Source organism: Brienomyrus brachyistius, unplaced genomic scaffold (genome assembly GCF_023856365.1).
Source record: "Brienomyrus brachyistius isolate T26 unplaced genomic scaffold, BBRACH_0.4 scaffold46, whole genome shotgun sequence".
Classification (NCBI taxonomy): Eukaryota; Metazoa; Chordata; class Actinopteri; order Osteoglossiformes; family Mormyridae; genus Brienomyrus; species Brienomyrus brachyistius.
The window spans coordinates 1,909,054-1,928,657 of NW_026042321.1; the positions used below are offsets into that span (position 1 = coordinate 1,909,054).

The following is a 19,604-nucleotide window of genomic DNA, read 5'->3' on the forward strand; positions in this document are numbered from 1 at the left end:
ATTTACACCACACTATAACAGCAGAGAGAGAGAGAGTCATGAGTGTATTTGCTTTTTTTCTACCTTCTTTCTATATAGGCCTGTATAGTACATATCAGAAAACATTGTAGCGCTGATGTAAAATTATACACACATTCACATACCTTCATGTGGTTATAGTCTGTTATCGTGTTGGGTTTCCTCTTTCTGCCTTCACAGATCGCCACATCTTGGTCCAAGGAACTCAGAACACACACAATCTTGTTTTTTTAGGTGCATAAATTGTCAAGGAGACACTGCCACTTCTAAGCACTGACGCGGAGAATTCCTCTTGCTGTGCAGTGTCCTTTGAAATTGGAGGAAGTTCATACCAAACTTTATTCCCTGTGCTCAGTAGTGTTGTTTTGCGCTGAAGCAGTCTGTGTGACAGTGCCAGTGAGGTGAAGAAATTGTCCGTTGTGACATTTCTCCCGTCATCCAGAAATGGCTCCATCAGACTCATGACCATGTTCTCTGCCAGCCTCTCCCTTTTCTGGTGACTGGGGTCCTTTCCCAAGTTAGGGGACACGTTGCAGACGTATTTGGTCTCCAAATCCGTGGCCATCCAGAACTTGATCCCAAATTTGTCCGGCTTGGATGCGATATACCAAGTGACATGGAATGGATCCACATCTACTCCACGTTGTCTTTCCACCGGTGTCCCTCAGGGCTCGGTTCTTGGCCCTCTCCTATTCTCCCTCTACACTAAATCTCTTAGCGAAGTTATATCCTCACATGGCTTCTCCTACCACTGCTATGCCGATGACACTCAACTCATCCTCTCCTTCCCTCCCTCAGACACTCATGTCTCCACTAAGATCTCTACATGCTTGGCAGACATCTCATCTTGGATGACCACTCACCAGCTAAAACTCAAAACTAGTAAAACTGAGTTGCTTTACATCCCGGCTGACTCATCCCCCCTCCAGGACCTTGCGATCTCCTTTGACAACTCCCTGATCCGTCCTTCGGTTTCTGCTAGAAACCTTGGAGTTACCATAGATGATCGGTTGTCATTTTCCTCACATATCACCAGTCTTTCTCGCTCTTGTCGGTTTCTCCTCTTTAACATCAGGAGGATACGTCCATTTCTTTCCACCCAGGCTACCCAGATACTCGTCCAGTCCCTCGTCATCTCACGCCTTGACTACTGCAACTCGCTTCTAGCGGGTTTACCACTGAGCGCCATCCGTCCCCTCCAACTGATTCAGAATGCAGCTGCTCGTCTTGTTTTCATCCTTCCCAAGTTCTCCCACACCACTCCTTTGCTGCGCTCCCTCCACTGGCTTCCTGTAGCTGCACGCATCAGATTCAAAACACTGATGCTCGCATACAAAGCCAAAAATTCTCTGGCACCATCCTACCTAAAGGACCTCATCACACCCCGCTCTGCACCACGATCTCTCCGATCCTCCAGCACTGCTCGACTGGTCCCACCTCCCCTCAAGGCACAAGGAAGACACGCATCTCGGCTCTTCTCTGTCCTGGCACCTAATTGATGGAATGAACTCCCCCTAGATGTCCGAACAGCTGAATCCTTGAATGTCTTCAAGCGACGACTCAAAACTTTTCTTTTTCAGAAATACCTGACGTAGAACTTCTATATTCTTACTCGACTCTTTTTCTGGTGTGTGTTTTAAAAAAATAAAATAAAATAAAAATTCTGCACTACTCAATGGCGTTCTCAGAGATAGTATTCGTAGCTGGGGTCCTTATTGAGCTAGCATCGGAAATTCATTGCAGAGTCTCAAAGCACTTATGTAAGTCGCTCTGGCTAAGGGCGTCTGCCAAATCCTGTAAATGTAAATGTAAATATACTGCATGGACAATGAACCTTGGTCGAGAACAGCTGTACATCTATGTTCATGTGTTCTCCTGGAGTGAAACTTTCAGCACAGTTCTTGGTGAAGGCTGGCAGAGAACGTGGTCATGAGTCTGATGGAGTCATTTCTGGATGATGGGAGAAATGTCACAATGGACAATTTCTTCACCTCACTGTCACTGTCACACAGACTGCTTCACTTTACTGGGCATGGTGAATAACGTTTGCCGTGAACTTCCTCCATTGGCAAAGGACACTGCACAGGGAGAGGAATTCTCCACGTCAGTGTTTAGAATGGCGCGCATGTATTCAGTACGAGCAGCAACAAGCAAGTGGCCAGTAGCTGTGTTTTACAACATGCTGGACTTGGTGGCGGTGAATGCCTACGTTCTGTACAAAACATCTACAGGGTGGAAAGGAAAAAGAAGATTGTTTCCGATTCTTCTAGCCAAGGAACTCCATTGCCAAATACAGGGATGATGGTCACTGGGTTTTCAAACGCTGCAAACACAGACTTTGAAAGATAGACAGACTGTGTGGGACAGTAACCACTGAGACAAAAGGCAGAAAGATGACGAAGAGATGAACCTGGAACTGAGGCACGGATACATCAATTTTTACATGAACAGCCAAACATGCAAAGCTGGAGAGATCACACAAAAACAAAATTCACTTTTGGTGTTATAATTCAGTGATGGCCAATGAAAATGAAATGACATTTTATTCTGTATGTGTATGAGCATGTCAAAAACCATGGACCATGACTTCACTCAGCTTATGACATTTATATACAAACATGCATTGGAGACTGAAGTGTTAGCATGTTTTCATTTTATTCATTTCATTCTATTAGCAACTTTTCATTCTATTTTCACTCAATTTGTTTTATAAATAACACAGACTTGTGTTTCCATATATTTTGTGAATGTGCGTCTTTCATATTTGCAGGTCAGTCAGCATGTGGGATATTTGGTATAGATATGGCAGACTTTTGTGAAGGTTTCCATGTCACACACAGAGGTTTAGCCTGCCTTGGATTTGAGCTACTCTGAGTAAAAAATGCAAATGCGCCAGGCCTCACAGGTAATGGGTGTGTTTGCACAACAAAAGCAGGAGGAGGATGGGGCTGAAGACCTGCGAAAATCACAGCAGGGGTGACAAACACCTTGGGACTCTCAGCAGAGAATAAAAACTCGGTAAATCTAGTGTTAAACATATTACAATATCCAATCATTGACATGTGGCCACACATACTTGTAAATACAATTTGACAAATACAATATTAAACAATCACATTCCTCAGCTGAGAGTGCACTAAGTTCTGCGGAAAGTATCTGACTACAGATGGACTTTCACGCAGTTCTCTGTGGGAGCTCTGATTACAGAGTGACTCCCCGAATTCTTCTGAGGCCCTTCCTTAAGTATCCCAACCAGGTGATAGCATGTCTCTGAAGACTGACCAATTTCGGTCAATAGTTAATTTTAGGGCCATTGCTGGCCTTGGTTCTCAAGTCCCCAGCCAATCAGATCACTTTAGGGGGCGGTTATAATTCCCTTGTTCTACCATGTGGGCGGCTCTCTCATTTTTGTGGATTTAGCCAAATTATCTTTATTTCCCTTGGGGAAAGTTATACTGCCTTAAATCTGAGAGTATGATATTCGCCATCTCATGCCCATTCAAACGAGACCAAACATGCGTGTATTTGTCCCTAACATCTATGTGTGGTGAGTTATCCTGTTTATAGTGGAAAATGTGTCTGTGTCTGGAGACTGACAGCTGTTGTTGCTGTGGATTGACTGTGGAACTCCGGCCACTCCGGGGGTGAAAAGTCTTGCTTTTTCTGTGTTGCTCCAGTTATTCCTATCCAGTCTCTCAGGAGCCGGCAGGCCTTTGCCTTCCTTAAAAGGGGTGGTTTCAAGAGTTGAGTCCAGTCTTGCCTGGGCCAGCGGAGCTCTGAAATAGACTGATGCAGGCTTATCAGATTTGGGCCTGCAGGACCTATAAGTTTTATGTCCTTACACATTCTAACATCAGGCTTAGCAGGTTTCAGAGACAGTCAATTCACATACAACAGAACATTCATCATGACATCAAAACCAAAACTGACAACAAGAAAGGAGACAGACAATTATCTTCAAATAGAATTTAATTCATGGATAGCTGGGTAGGTGTGTGTGTGTGTGTATTATTTTGGAGGGGGGTGTATTTTCTGAGATAAAATCCTGAAAGAGCTCCAAGATAATAGTGAATATATTGCTTGTCTCAAGTGTATGGGATTTTTTCTGTGCTCTTGTTTTGTTTCAATAGTAAACTCGAACAAAAGTTTGTGTATTACTTATTTTCTCCCTAAAATGCCAATTTTTAGTACCTCCAATCCATTCCAGAAAATGAATACTCGCCCAATAAAATTCCACTAGGTTCTCAGCCTCATTTTCCGATATAATGGTTATGAATAATAAGATTACAGGGTGTGCATTTAGAATCGGAGAACAAGACTGAATGAAATTGCTGAATAGGCCAATACTTAGCTGATGAACTGTGGAGAGAAAAAATAAATTCACCCTAATTGCACCTACTGTTTTACTTGGGCCACCTTATATGCTGTGAAGGAGAAGGTTTTTATCTCATCCTCTGAGCAAAACAGTTATATCTGCTTAAGACAGCAGAGCTTTCTACTTAGAAGACAGGAAGAAGAATCGTAAGACTACAAGACATGAGATGGTATGGGAGCTAAAAGCCATATGTTGTATCAGAAGGTGAATATATACAACAAAAACCCTAAAACTTAAAACTAAAAAATATACCAACAAGGGGTTCCCACGAGAAAAATGAAAGGTTTACTTAGTTATCGCTGCTTTTGCAAATGCTGCTGATAAAAAACCCAAACATGAGATCTACATGCAAAGACCAAGCTAGAATGAGGAAATCCAGCTGGTTTTGAGGAAGTAACACTTATGTGCTGTTTCATGATAATTGGTTCAACTATCACTTTGGTTTTAACAGTAAGCTTTCTGTTTTTGCAAGCTTGATGCCTAACCTCATTGGCATAAATGTTTGCTGATACTCATTGTAAAATGAAATGTAAGACGAAAAAGTTAAAAAGTAGTGTCACTTTCCATAGAAGAGTTAAATGACAGTTGTGAAGCTCTGGCTGCCTGGGATGTAATAAAATGTGGAAAGAATACCCAGAACAGAAAAGCAGACTGTAGAGCAGGCAGACCAGATCTTTATTTCATATAATTATGCCAAATGGTTCACAGTTGACTTTGGGCCTAGCTGGCTTTGCTTTCTGACGCCAAATGTTCTTCATTTGGACATCGCTATGGAGGAAAGTAACAGCTAACTAAATAAATGCAAATATATTGTTTACAGATGTTGGGCGCAGAAATATTCAAGTAAGATTCAGGTTCACATGAAATCACATGAAATATAATTTTAATGCCAATGTATACACACAACGACCATTTCCATGTGAAACCGAAAAAGTGTGGCTATTCCAAAATGTATTTGATAAAGTATTGTGCAAACACCAGCCTTGGCTCGATAAAAGGAACATCCTTGAAGCAAAATGTTTTCTGCCTCACTAGGCTCATAGACATTAATGTATTTCTCATCACCTTCTATGTAGTAGTTGATTAGATGGTTATGGACCCATTCTTAATGCCACAAAGTAAAGCATGTCTTACCTAATCTTCTCAGTGATATGTGTTCTTGCACATTCTTGACAAAAAGATGACTGACACACATTCACCCATTTAAACATTCAGAATAGTTAAACCACCATAGAAGAAAATCTCACTTGTTTGCCAAAATTCCTTGTTGGTTTGGATGGCAGATGGTTGTGTTTGACAAGATAAGATCTGCAGCCTCCATTTTCATCCTCAGTTGCTTTCACTTGTACAGTTCCATTTTTGGGCAAGATTTTCAGTTGTAGATTTTCATCCATGTAATACTTTTGTGAAGTGGCTTAGGCTGGCCTATCCTCTCTGTCTAGCTGCCTTCAGCTGTCACATGATCTACATTGCACTCAAGCCCCATGGTTTCCCCTACAGGTGCTGGGCCCACAGGAGGGCAGACCCATGTTATTCCTTCAGGCTATGCCTGGCCAGGCCCCATGGGTGGAGGCCCGGCCACCAGGTGCGCGCCCTCGAGCTCCTGCCGCAGCCGTGGTTCCAGAGCGAGGACCCAGTCTCCTCAATCCACGTGGGGTAACAGGGTGCTTGATAATACAGGTTTACAAAAAAAAAATAGGTGCCATGGTTTTTTGAATGTGTTTAGGGTATTTTGAGGGTGTTGAATTTAAAAATCCCATTACTTTTGCTGAATTGGTTCTAGTTTTTGAGCTAATGGTCATCCATGAAAATAATGCGCTCCCCCAATGCAACTTGTCTGTGATAACAAATTCAATAGTAAGTATTTTGATTCTTTAACAGTGTCTTAGGTGATGAAATATCCCATATAATTATTTTGTATTTTACTTTGTAGGCCTACAATGCTATGAGAGCGACTTTTTGAAGCCAGAATTCAACTGTGAATTTGCAGAGGAAAGAAGTCGGCTACAGTATAAGTTTGTCAGCCCAGTCTTAGTTTATAACCAAAAAGTTCTGTCTTAAGAAGTATATGAATACATGTAAAAATTATGACTTCACCAAGAAGAGCCTGCATCAGCAGTCCTGCTGTATTCTGCTACATCTGTGGAAAGAACATGGTTAAAAAACAACAAAACAGGTAACTGCTTCAAGTACATTTGTAGTTCATTCGCTGGACTGAGCATGGAAAAACTAAAAGCTGGAATCTTTGGTGGACCTCAGATTCGCAAACTCATGACAGATTCCAATTTTACCAAACGCATGAATGAGACTGAGGCTTCGGCCTGGAGGAGTTCTGTCTCTGTTGTGAAGAACTACTTGGGTAATCACAGAGCAGATGATTATGAAGAATTGGTGCAGAATATGCTTGCTAACTTCAGAAATTTGGGAGTTAGTGCATCTTTATGCTCTTATTATCTCCATAGCCATTGAAACAGATTTCCAGATAACCTTGGAGACTTCAGCGAGGAACAAGGCGAGAGGTTCCACCAGGATATGAAGGACATGGAGTAGGGATTTCAAGGCAGAGGGGACATACACATGATGGCAGACTACTGTTGGAGTCTCCAACGTGATTGTCCTGATGACACACTTAAAAGGAAATTGCATAAACAGCGTTTTTTGAAGTATTCACATTAATAACAATAATTAATTAATAAAGTATTAATCAAATCATAAATAACTTTTTCCTATCATTGTTAGATATTTTTAATTTCTTTTTTGTATGATGTTAGACTGTTTACTTACTAGTTGTAACGAAAATTAAAATATTCTTGCAATTCTGAATGCTTTTCTAACATGTTGCGTAAATTAATTAACTATTAAATATCTCAGAAACTAGAGCCAATCTGACAGTACCAAAGTCATATTCTTAATCAGCACCATAAACGTAATATAAAACCGTTCAGACATTGTTAGTATTTTGCTAATAATGGCAATCCAGAGCATTGTCGGTCAGAAATTCTTTTTTACGCTTCCATCAACTTGCTCTTGGTAGAGTAAGCTGTCTGCGAAGGGCAGCCACCTGTTGGGGCACCCAGGCGGCTGGGGGTTAAGGGTCTTGCTGAAGGACTCGCAGATGTGCTGAGGCGGGGTTTTAACCGCCAACCTGATTACAGATTCACAGGCTTAGCCCACTGAGCCACATGCTGCCACCTATCCAGCAAAGTATCAAATTGTTGAGTCATAAGGACCAGATAAATGCCATCTATCTACACTGGAAAATGTACCACTTTAGAAACTTTCAGAATGCATTGTAATGTTCAGTATGAGAATTAATAAAAGAATATAGCATAGTGTTTAATATAATACTTCATAAGCTCCAATGAAGCTCTCGTCTATAATGCATTATAGATATCTCCATAATGCATTATAATGGTCGGTATAATAATAAACTGTAACTGTAACTAGTTATAATGTGTCTTTCTGAGATGAAAAATTAAACTTTAACTAGTTAAAATGCACATTGTTGATATCAGAAATTCATCACTGAAGAAAAGGGGGACATGCCCTCTGATTTTGGCAATAAGCAAAACGTGGAAAGTGGACTATTTTATTTGCATTGGGAACCTAAGTGAAATTCATTTTATTTTGAAAATGAAAGCATGACGATAGCCTACTATGCTTTTGTTTGGTCATTCTCACGAACACAAGAATCATTTGAGAAAAAATAAATATCTTGATGTACACAGGATGGATAGAAGGTACAAAAAAAACTGCCATTTTAAGGAGAAAAAAGGAATTCACAAGCAAAGGTTTGTTATAGGTTACTATTGAAACAGAACAAGAGCACATGAAAATGCATGTACACCTGGGACAGGCAATACACTGTCTACTTGAGCTACTTGTAGCTCCTTCAAGAATTTCAAGAAATTCACCCCCCCAAAAAAAAACAAACAAAAAAATTCACACACACACATACACGCACACACACACCTACAGTACTAATGAATTAAACTCTATTTGAAGGTGATTCTCTGTCTCCCGGTTGTGGCAATTCCTTTTTCTACTTATAATTAAATAAGCTTCTTATAATTAAATAAGCTAAATAAATTTCTTGTAACTCCTAGAGCAAGGTGTGTGAGGTGACTTGTCAGGTTTGATGTCACACTGGTTACCAGGAAGGTCTGATAGCATCTTTTTGATAATGTGTGAAGAAAGTGTAAACTAACTGATCAGATCACAAACCTTCCCCTTTTTAAATATTTCTTGCTCAATCTTTAAACTATATAAAGCCTTACTGAACAGATAAATCTTCAGAAGACGGAGACCTTGGCTGCCCCTGTTTTCATCTAGAACTTTCCATTGAGTACAGTTATACTTACTGATTGTTGGAGGTACTTTATCAAGTTTAGTTCATTATTCTTGTATTGCTAGTTTGATTAGTGAAGCACAGACCTAAATCTAATCAGGAAATTAACTGCTCTCTTCCTCTTCATCCTCCAGGAGACATCATCATGGGTTTGCTCACCATCTCCACCATCCTCTACACCATCTTCTCTTTCAGTGGAGCTTTCTGGGTGCCAGAAGGTAAGAAAAAATCTTTACTGTTTTTTTCTTTTTTTCTTTTATATAACTTTTGATATTATGTGTGTAGATTTTGTATCCCTGTGTTGTGATTTCTCTGGGTATTCCACTTTCCTCCTGTAGTTTAAAGGCATGCAGTTAATTTACATTTCAACATTTCCCATAGCCTGTCAGTGTGTATGTACGTATCTTCCTGTGTAGTGGTACTTTGAATCCAAAACTCACACAGTGTTCATCTGTCATGTTATATTTGTATTTGCCTTTCAAATACTTTGGATACACACCTCACTAAACTGAGGTTAGTAGCTACATTACAGATTCAGTATAATTCACCACATAATTATTGCCGCCAGTATAATTATAAATTATTGCCGCTACTGCTTCAGAATTTTATGAAATGTCATTAAGTAGCAATTGTATGACTCTGAAGAGAACATTGGTTTTGAAACGCAGAATACAGGAAGTGTAGAAACAATGCTGATACACATTCATGCACGTAGCAAACAACAACAACAACAACAACAAATTTATTTTTATATAGCGCATTATCACAACATTACATTGTCTCAAAGCGCTTTACAGTATCCTCACCCAAAGCCCCCAGTGAGTAAGCCATAGGCGACAGTGGCAAGGAAAAACTCCCTAGAAGGAAGAAACCTTGAGAGGGACCAGACTCAAAGGGGAAGCCCATCCTCCAGGGGCCGGCAGGGATAGTCAAATAGAGAGAGGAGAGCAAGGAAGATAAGCCAATGCCGAAGCCGAGTCTTCTTCCAATTGCCAGGCAACCAGAGGTAAGGCAGCGGGTCATACATGGAAGATCAGAACGGCGAGCTGGATGCAGGGACGTCACTGGTGGTGGTCGGGTGTGCTGGATATCTTGATAGATTGAGGTCTCCAGGCATCACCCCCCAGGAGGAGTAGGGGAAATAAAATGTACAATTAGGCATAGTAGAGGAGGCTATTGGCAGTGCTAAAAGCTAGGTGAGTACAATATGAAGTGCAATCTGCAAGCTCCGGCAGATATGGCTATGGCAGCATCAGTAGGAGGGAGAGGCAAGTGGGACTGCCGGCATGGGGAGTCCCTGAAATGTCAGCACTCCAGTTCCACAAGAGATTGCAAAGCTAGAGTGACAGCACTGACAATCCAGTTCATCCAAAGCCAATGGCACCGATCCCCACCCAGCTCTACACCTCACACTACAGGTCTGACTGGGAGTGAAGAGTTAGCTAGGGCTAGAACTAGTGTCCCTATACGCTAAACTAAACAGGTGTGTTTTTAGTCTGGACTTGAATATTGAGAGTGAACCTGAAACCCGCACATCCGGTGGAAGACCATTCCACAGCAGAGGAGCTTTGTAGGAGAAAGCTCTGCAGCCTGCCGTAGCTCTTTCTACCCTAGGCACTAACAGATATCCCATGGCTTGAGAGCGAAGCAAGCGTGGAGGGTTGTATGTGGTCAGCAGTTCACTAAGTTATTCTGGTGCATGGCCATTTAGTGCTTTATAAGTTAATAGCAGTATTTTATAGTCAATTCGAGACTTAACTGGCAGCCAATGAAGAGAGGATAAGACCGGTGTAATATGATCAAATTTTTTAGTGTTTGTTAGAACTCTGGCTGCAGCATTCTGTACCATCTGAAGTTTATGCAAGGATCCAGACGGGCAACCCGATAGGAGGGCATTACAGTAATCCAGTCTGGAACTTACGAAGGCATGTATTAGTTTTTCTGCATCATTAAGTGAGAGCATCTTACGAAGCTTGGCTATGTTCCGTAGATGATAAAATGCAGTTCTAGTAATACTTCTTATGTGAGCATCAAAGCATAGATCTGAATCGACAAGAACGCCAAGATTTCTAACTACCATGTTAGGTTGTGTAGGAAGTTAGGTTGTGTAGCTCAGATGTCTATGGTCTGCAGTATGTGCTTGATAAGAGGGAGAAAGAATTTAAAAAGTGAGAAAGCTAGACTTAACTAGCTAAAATTAAGTTAGATTTTACAGTTTACAAGAACATTCGAGATGTGACAAAATTCTCTATTGCTATTCATTATTATTATTACTATTATTATTATTATTATTAATAATAATAATACATGGTGAAATAACGGTTCAGTTAACCTAACATTGACATTAGCAAACTCAGTGAATCATAATACCGGTAATGTTACTTACAATAAACTTACAATACACATCAGGAGTGTCGTGACGGAAAACTGCAGAAAAAAATCCTAGTGGTAATAGTGTGTTTGGTTGATTCAATATGGAGCTACACTGACCACCTAGAGTATCCCGAAAAGTACAACAATAAGTAAGAACTAGCTAGCTATACTGTATGTCGCACTTGCAATTTTCATTACATGCCACAATTCAATCCACCCATTCATCCATTGTCTACTGCTTATCGGGTGTTGGGGTGCAGCAGTCTAAGCAGGGATGTCCAGACCTCCCTCAGCCACCTCCTCCAGCTTCACTGGTGGAATACCAAGGTGTTCCCAGGCCAGCCAAGAGATATAATCTCTCCAGCGTGTCTTGGGTCTGCACTGGAGTCTCCTCCTGGTTGTACATGCCCAAAACACCTCCTCCGGGAGGCATCTAGAAGGCATCAAGTTAGGTGTCTGAATCACCTCAACAGGCACACACCGGGTCAAGCTGCAGGCCCCCCTGTACTTGAGCCCCCGATTGTCCATTAATGATATACCGCATTGAGGGACTACCGACTACAGAAACGAACTCTTAAACTACTTTAATCTTGTACATTAACAGGGCATTTGTAACGTGAGCAACAAAACAAATGTTTACAATTGATCATAGCAAAAAGAAGACATGCGCATGATGTGAGATTTAAACACACCGTACGACTCTGAATGATTGATCTGGTGGTTAAATTATTTTAAACCACTTGCATAGAAATTGGGACAACTTTCGTTAACAGATACTACATAATTCTATTTAGTTTGTTCAACAGATAGATAGTAGGACGCGTTTATTGTAAAAGCTGAAATTACCGATATTAACTTATATAGACTGATTTTTTGACTGATCATTTAAAAGCAATGCTAGATAATGTTAAAAGTCATGCAGATGAATATTATTTTTTAATAGCTTTCACTCTTTGTAAGGCTAATGTGGAAAGGGAACCATTATTCAAATTGCAAAGTTTGTTAAATTTTGTTTCCAATGACTGAGTAAAACTGGTTTGATCCCAGCAGACCTTTGTAGTCTTTACGATGTGACAACTGCATGTGCATGAAATGCCATGGCAATATTTACATGGTACATTGTGCAAGCCAATGACAGCAGGGGGGCAGTGGGTATCGCTGTTGCCACACACCGATGCTTTGTGCGTGTGGAATGTGAATGTTCAACCTGTGTATATGTGTGACTTTTTCGTGAATCCTCCAGTTTCCTTCCACTGTCCAAAAACATGCTATTTAAGAATCAGTGTGCCTAAATGTAGCATATGTGTGACTGAGTGTGCACCTTACACTGGTTGCTTGATTCCTGCCTCATGCCAATTGCAATGTATATATTATATTATCCATCCATCCATCCATCCATCCATCCATTTTCCAAACCGCTTATCCTACTGGGTCGCGGGGGGTCCGGAGCCTATCCTGGAAGGAATAGGCACAAAAGGCAGGGAACAACCCAGGATATATTTATATACTTATACTTTATACTTATATTATATTATATTATATTATACTACGGGACCGTTGAATGCTTGAATCTGATTGGCTGACGAACGTTCTGAGGTGTGCAATTATTTTCAGATTAATGCACGGCGAACGTAGTTCCAGGTAGCTCTCTTGACCGCATTACAGTTCCATATCACTTCGCATAGTTAACTGTAATAACGGAAATTAGCATACAGTACCTATACAGCACACAGGACTAACAAAAATAACAACATGACAGACGATTTTCCGAAAGTAAATTTTAATATTTACGGTGAATATGAAACTTTCAACAACTGGGCTGCAGCAGTATTAGTTAGCCTAGTGTACCAACTTAAAGGCTACACATGACATTTCTCACTAGCGAGGTAATAACAGCGCTGCATCTTAAAGCAGACTTACAGATTAGAGACGGTGCTTCAGAACACTGTTGAGGGACACAAAGAGGTAGCCTAATTCATACAAGCTCTCTCTCTCTCTCTTTGTCTCTGTCTCTCTCGCTCTCTTTCTAATAACTTCATTATTAACTGCATTAGTCTGCTATCAACGGCTCAAGCCTCCATTGCCAGCTTTAAAATGACGTTTTGGAACTAGCAAAAGAGTCGTTGGATGAGATGCGGAAGAAATAATCCTACTCACAATAGCGATTTAAGTAGAAAAACCGGACGAATACCTTCAAATATATCATCTGATCGATGTCTTGAGGTGTGGCAACCGTAGTATAAGCGGAATAATTGACTCCGGACCGTTGAATTATTAGAAAATAATGCACACCCGAGGTGGTAATGCGGCCACGACGCGAAGCGGAGTTATTATTTTCTAATAATTCAACGGCCCGTCGTCAATTATTCCTTACTTATATTATATATGAATCATCAGATTAATTGGTAGATTATTCGATTATCGATATTATCGATAGTGACAGCTTTGTATTCTCAAACACCAGGAGATACTAGAATCATAGGAATAAAGGAATACAAGACAAAACTTAAACAGCTGAACCCAAGCAGGAATAACCAAGGGTTACAGAGTGTCTTGGAACACCAGTGAACAAAAACCTTTATTAAATCAGGGAGTCAAGAATATGAGACAAAACTCATCCCATATTGGTTCAAAATAGTACACAGTATTTTTTTTTTTCAATATGGCCAATCACAGTTGGCGGAGTGGTGGCTCTGAGGCTAAGGATCTGTGGTTAGTACTTCAAAGGTTAGCAGTTCAAATGCTGTGAATTCAAGGGTTCTATTGGGCCGTTAAGCCAGACCCTTAACCTGCACTGCTTGGTCCTGAGTATGACATTAACCTACATCCAGCCCTGTAAGCAGGTCCTGAAAGTCCTCTTTATGAAATGCTGCAAGCAGGTCCTCATATATCTGAAAGTGAGTTGAAAGTTCGTAAACAGAGGAGCACCAGTATACCAGCAATTTGTGTGACTTGACCCTAATGTAATACAGTTAACCAGATCTGCGCCTGTTCTTTCATGTGCCGCCACTGTGTTGGACTATGGCTAAGTGATAGAATTAGATTACCCCATAATTAATTACACGAGTTCTCCACGATGGATTGGACTGCTACCACACTTGTAACATACATAATGGCACAGTGCATTATATGCAATTAAAAGACTATGGGAAAAGATTTGCTATGGCTTCTTCTGTTGAATGTTAAACATATTTTTGTGCATTTCAGTGCTCCAAAATGAAACTAAAACTCTGGAACCTTCCAAAGGTTAGTACCTTTTATTTTATTTAAAACACCACAAAACAGATAAAGTTATGTTCATCTGCAAAATGAATTGGATTAGTCTTACTTTTTTGGAGATGTTTACTACTATATACTGATTTTACTATACAACTGCAGTATTGTTATAATAGTTATATCATTATGAATTATATTGTCTGTCATATGAACAAGAACTGTTTGAGAAATGTGATGATGTTCTTTTGCCCAAAAATATTATGGATGCAAAACAGTCACTTTGCAAACTTTTGGACGTCTTGAGATATTTGATTCTCATTAAGAGTTATTCTACTTTAATAGACTAATGAAGGTGGATACTGGTGCTTGAAGTGGGCCAGTACTCACTGGTACGCATTACCATAATCTCTTTGTCTTTTTCTTCACAATCTGCCGGTACTGTTTAACAAGTTGAGTACTGGTACCTGTTTTTCCCACTTCAAGCACTGGTGACCCCCAAGACATAAAATGTTCATGATATTCAGGTAATGTTTAAGACTAAAATTTCAACCGCTTTAATAAAAAAAGTAAATAAATTTTACTTTTACACTAGAGGGGCAAGATGAGGCGACCCCTCAGGAATGGTTTAACAGCTGGAGGCCATTGGCATTTTTCCCTCCTCATCTTTTCTGACAGTTTTTTTTCACTAGTTTTGCATTTGCATGAGGCAATACCTGGACCCTACAGAGGTTGCACAGGTAGTCCAACTCCTCCAGGATGGCGCATCAATACGTGCTATTGCCAGAAGGTTTGCTGTGTCTCCCAGCACAGTCTCAAGATTCCAGTAGATAGGCAGATAATCAGGGAGAGCTGTACAGGGCCGTAGAAGGTCCTTAACCCATCAGCAGGACCGGTATCTGCTCCTTTGTGCAAGGAGGAACATGATGAACACTGCTGGAGCCCTACAGAATGACCTCCAGTAGGCCACTGGTGTGAATGTTTCTGATTGTTTGGTCAAAAACAGACTTCATGAAGGTGGCCTGAGGGCCCAACGTCCTCTAGTGGGCCCTGTGCTCACTGCCCAGCACCATGGAGCTCGACTGGCATTTGCCATAGAATACCAGAATTTGCAGGTCTGCCACTGGTACCCTGTGCTTTTCACAGATGAGAGCAGGTTCACCCTGAGCACATGTGACAGGCGTGAAAGGGTCTGGAGAAGCCATGGAGAACGTTATGCTGCCTGCAGCATTGTTCAGCCTGACCGGTTTGGTGGGGGGTCAGTGATGGTCTGACGAGTCATATCCATGGAGGGACGCACAGACCTCTACAGGTTAGACAATGGCACCTTGACTGCCATTAGGTGTCGGGATGAAATCCTTGGACCTATTATCAGACCCTATGCTGGTGCAGTGGGTCCTGGGTTCCTCCTGGTGCACGACAATGCCCGACCTCATGTGGCAAGAGCATGTAGGCAGTTCCTGGAGGGTGAAGGAATTGATACCATTGACTGGCCCCCACACTCGCCTGACCTAAATCCAATAGAACACCTCTGGGACATTATGTTTTGTCCATCCGATGCTGCCAGGTTGCATCTCAGACTGTCCAGGAGCTCAGTGATGTCCTGGCCCATATCTGAGAGGAGATCCAGGATATTAGTAGCATGTCCCGACATTGTACGCACATGGGGCCATAAAAACTACTGAGTATGATTTTGAGTTGCTGCAATGAAATTTCGGCAAAATGGACTAGTCTGCCGCATCATTTTTTCGCTGTGATTTTCAGGGAGTCTTTGAATTCAGCCCTCTGTAGGTTGATAATTTTCATCTCCATCTAACCATGGGCATCCTTTCCTTCCTAACACATTACTCAGTCCATATATGTATAGATATCCAACATGACTTTTTTTTCATTGAGATCTGATGTGTTTTCAAAGTGTTTCTTATATTTTTTTGAGCTGTGCGTGTGTGTTTATATATATATATATATATATATGACTAAAATTAAAGTTATCAGATAGGGGATTTAAAGAATACAGTAGGTATGTAGCTTCTCTATTGTGAAGGCTGTAACTGTCATAACACCTAATTATAATTAAGTCAGCTAAACCAAAACTAACACCCCTCCTTCATTCTACAGGATTTTCTTCAGGATTGAACATCCCTACAGCCAATTGCCCTGGTGGTTGGTATCAGTATCATTCACGCTGCTTCTACTTTGAAGGACAACCAAAATCATGGGTGGATGCACAGGTAAATGCCACTACTGATAAAATCTTGATTATTTGAGATTGTGCTGCACTTATTAATGAATCCTTGAAGAGCATTTCGTAATGTACATGGGAAAACTGGAGGATTCATGTATCTCTAATCAGTGTTGGGGAAATTAGGTGGAAAGTTCATTTCTAGAAAGTACAAATCCAGACCAAGGTTTTGTTTCAATCAAGCACACTGAAAAAAGTTACTTTGAATTAACTCAATTGAATCATAGACAGTTTCACACAAATAGAATGAGTATTTTGAAAATGAAACATTCTGTTTAAGTTGATGCATTGACTTTGTGTTCTGAGAACAGAACATAGCTGAGTTAATCATTTTCTCATGTCTAATTAAACCAACTAAATTACTCTGTTTAAATTGGGTATATATTCTAAGGTGGTTTATTCCACTCATCATCATGAAAAGGATTCTGCCAAAACCTTACAGGATGTTGTCTATAATAAAAACTGAACAGTGGTGGTTCTTCATAAAATCTAAATATTAAATGAGCAAAATGATTTGATTTGTTCTTCTATTCCAAGTTGTGGTCTAAATGCAATGAGGCTGCTGTTCATTATATCTGCTCTAGGAAACATGCACTCCTATAGCCACTAGGGGAGCTCTTGCATTCTCTTAGCCCTGATAAATAATATTACATAATCTAGAAACTAATTCAGTTGGTTTAATTAGACATGAGAAAATTGAGTGAGACTGACTCAACTATGTTATGTAACAATGTAAAAAGAATGTTTCATTTTCAAAATACTCATTGTAGTTGGGTGGGACCACTGTCTATGATTCAATTGAGTTCTTTCAAAGTAACTTTTTTGACTGTGGTTGGTTGAAACAAAACCTTGGTCTAGATTTGTGCTTTTTGGTCCTGAACATTCCACCTCTGACTGCAATGGATTACTTCTGTGAGTAACTTCCCCAACACTGTTAACCAGATGGGTCCTGTTCAGTGGTGGTTTCCTAAAGACAACAGGTGAAGCAGAGCTGTCTGGGTCTACAGGAGCTGGAATTTAGGAATACTAGTGATATGCGATGAACAAACTACTTCTTTTATATTGGTCTTGCTGACTGATTAAACATAATAATACAATGACATTAAATAACGAATTTCTTTTGACTCATGCCCCATGTAAGCTACCTGGTAATTTGCATTCCTCGACATTTGGGAACTATAATACAAACACACGGGGATCGTACGAGCTGGGCGTGACACAGAATAAATAAAACTAAATTTATGAATGCGAGTGGCATAATAAAGAAAAGTTCCCAATAAAACTGAAAATACTAGGTGCCCAATGAAGAGTTTATGATTAAGGGATTCATCAATTTATAAACTGGCCCTGTTCTGTTTTCTTCTGCACAGAACAACTGCATCCATTTAAAAGGGACTTTGGCATCCATCCACAGTTTTGAAGAGTACCAGTTTGTGCAGAAAGTCACAGGCAGCCATTTTCCTCCGGCCTGGATTGGTGCATTTGATGCTGTAAAGGTAAACTGATTGGAATTATATAATACAGTTTGAAACGGAATGTAAATACTGTAATATTACACCATTTTGTTTTAAGTTACTCTAGCTGGTGTGTGGTGATGTGACGGCTCACACCTACTGGGTCGAATCCCATCTCTGCTCTGTGTGTGCAGTTTGCATGCTCTTCTTGTCATGGGCGTGCAGAACGGAAGATCGCTCAGGAAGCGCGAGCGATCCAAAAACAGGCAGGCAGGAATCGGGGCAAACGAGGGTTTAATCTCAACAGGCACGGACGAACACCGGGTAACATCAATGACAGACAAGGAAAACTGGGGAGACCAGGACTTAAATACACAAGACTGATTGAAAGTAAACGGACACAGCTGGGTACGATCCGGGAAACACACGTGGGTAAGCAGGGGGCGTGGCACACAGGAGGAGCGCACGAGCCGGGCATGACAGAACCCCCCCCCCAAAGGCGCGCTTCTCTGGGCGCGCCAAGGAAGGGGGCGACGGACGGGACGAGGTAAAACAGGACCTGAAAAACAAAAACAGAATCCATCAACACGGGACCGGGAACAAGACGGAGACACAGAACAAAGCCAGGGACAAGACGTAAGACAGAAGCTGACAAAGGGACGGGAAGGCAGAGAGACAGATCAGGAAGGGAGAAACAGAGGGAACAGGAGGAACAAAAGGAGCGGGAGTGACGGGAGGGAGCGACGGGAAACCAGGAACGGAGCGGGGCAGAACAAAGGGACCAGGAACAGAGAAAGGGGGAGCAAGGGAAAGAGGGACCGAGGCAGGGAAGAAGGGAGAGAAGGCGGGGGAACAGGGAGAAGCCCGAGGGAGCCCCAGCGGGCGACGGGGGGCGGCCAGAGGGGCCGCAGCCGGCCGGGAGGCCGGAGCCGGAGGGGACCCCGGAGGGGCAGAGGAGACCGGGCGAGGGACCCACGGAGGGGCCAGGGAGGGAGCAGGAGGGAGCACCGGGGAAGGGGACGAAGGAGCAGGAGGGGACCCTGGCGAGGACAAGGCGAGGGGGGGAGCTGCCGCATGCGGCGACGTCATCTGCCGCGGACGAGCGGGTGGACCCGCTGGCGACGGAGGAACCACCGTCGGGGAGCCCTCAGGGGACCGACCAGGCACGGACGGGGGGAGCGAGGCAGCCGACCCGGAGGGCCAGGACCCGCGGGCGCCAACCGAGCCCCAGCGCAGGCGAGGCAGGGCGAGCCAGGGGGCAGGGCGGGCGGGACCCCAGCCCTGCGTCTGTGTCCCCGCCCCTTACGGGACACAAACATCACGCCTCTCGGTCGGGGCCGAGGACGCTGGGGCAAGGGCAGAGGAGTCACTGGGGGCACAGTCACAAGGGCAGGTCGTGGAGGGGGCACCGGCCCGGGAGCTGCAGGCTGCTGCAGAGGGGGCGCCGGCCCGGTAGCTGCAGGCTGCTGCAGAGGGGGCGCCGGCCCGGGAGCTGCAGGCTGCTGCAGAGGGGGCGCCGGCCCGGGAGCTGCAGGCTGCTGCAGAGGGGGCGGCTGCACGGGAGCTGCAGGCTGCTGCAGA

The 19,604-nt window shown here is 42.4% G+C and overlaps 3 protein-coding genes across 4 annotated transcripts in view; 2 read left to right on the forward strand and 1 right to left on the reverse strand.

Moving 5' to 3' along the window:
• LOC125723191 (uncharacterized protein FAM241A-like) overlaps positions 1-19,604 on the forward strand; it is a 229,966-nt gene that overhangs the window by 69,870 nt on the left and 140,492 nt on the right. The gene's annotated exons all lie outside the window — the stretch shown is intronic.
• Positions 1-19,604, reverse strand: part of LOC125723188 (lactose-binding lectin l-2-like) — a 128,945-nt gene that overhangs the window by 43,702 nt on the left and 65,639 nt on the right. The gene's annotated exons all lie outside the window — the stretch shown is intronic.
• LOC125723186 (lactose-binding lectin l-2-like) overlaps positions 8,672-19,604 on the forward strand; it is a 114,649-nt gene continuing 103,716 nt past the window's right edge. The window contains exons 1-5 of one of the 2 annotated variants that reach the window (XM_048999603.1): positions 8,672-8,766; positions 8,876-8,959; positions 14,322-14,360; positions 16,446-16,558; positions 17,940-18,065. In XM_048999603.1, the coding sequence (XP_048855560.1) occupies positions 8,887-8,959; positions 14,322-14,360; positions 16,446-16,558; positions 17,940-18,065 (351 nt within the window). In that variant the 5' untranslated portion in view covers positions 8,672-8,766; positions 8,876-8,886. The remainder of the gene's footprint in view (positions 8,767-8,875; positions 8,960-14,321; positions 14,361-16,445; positions 16,559-17,939; positions 18,066-19,604) is intronic. The other variant, XM_048999602.1, reaches the window with a different exon arrangement.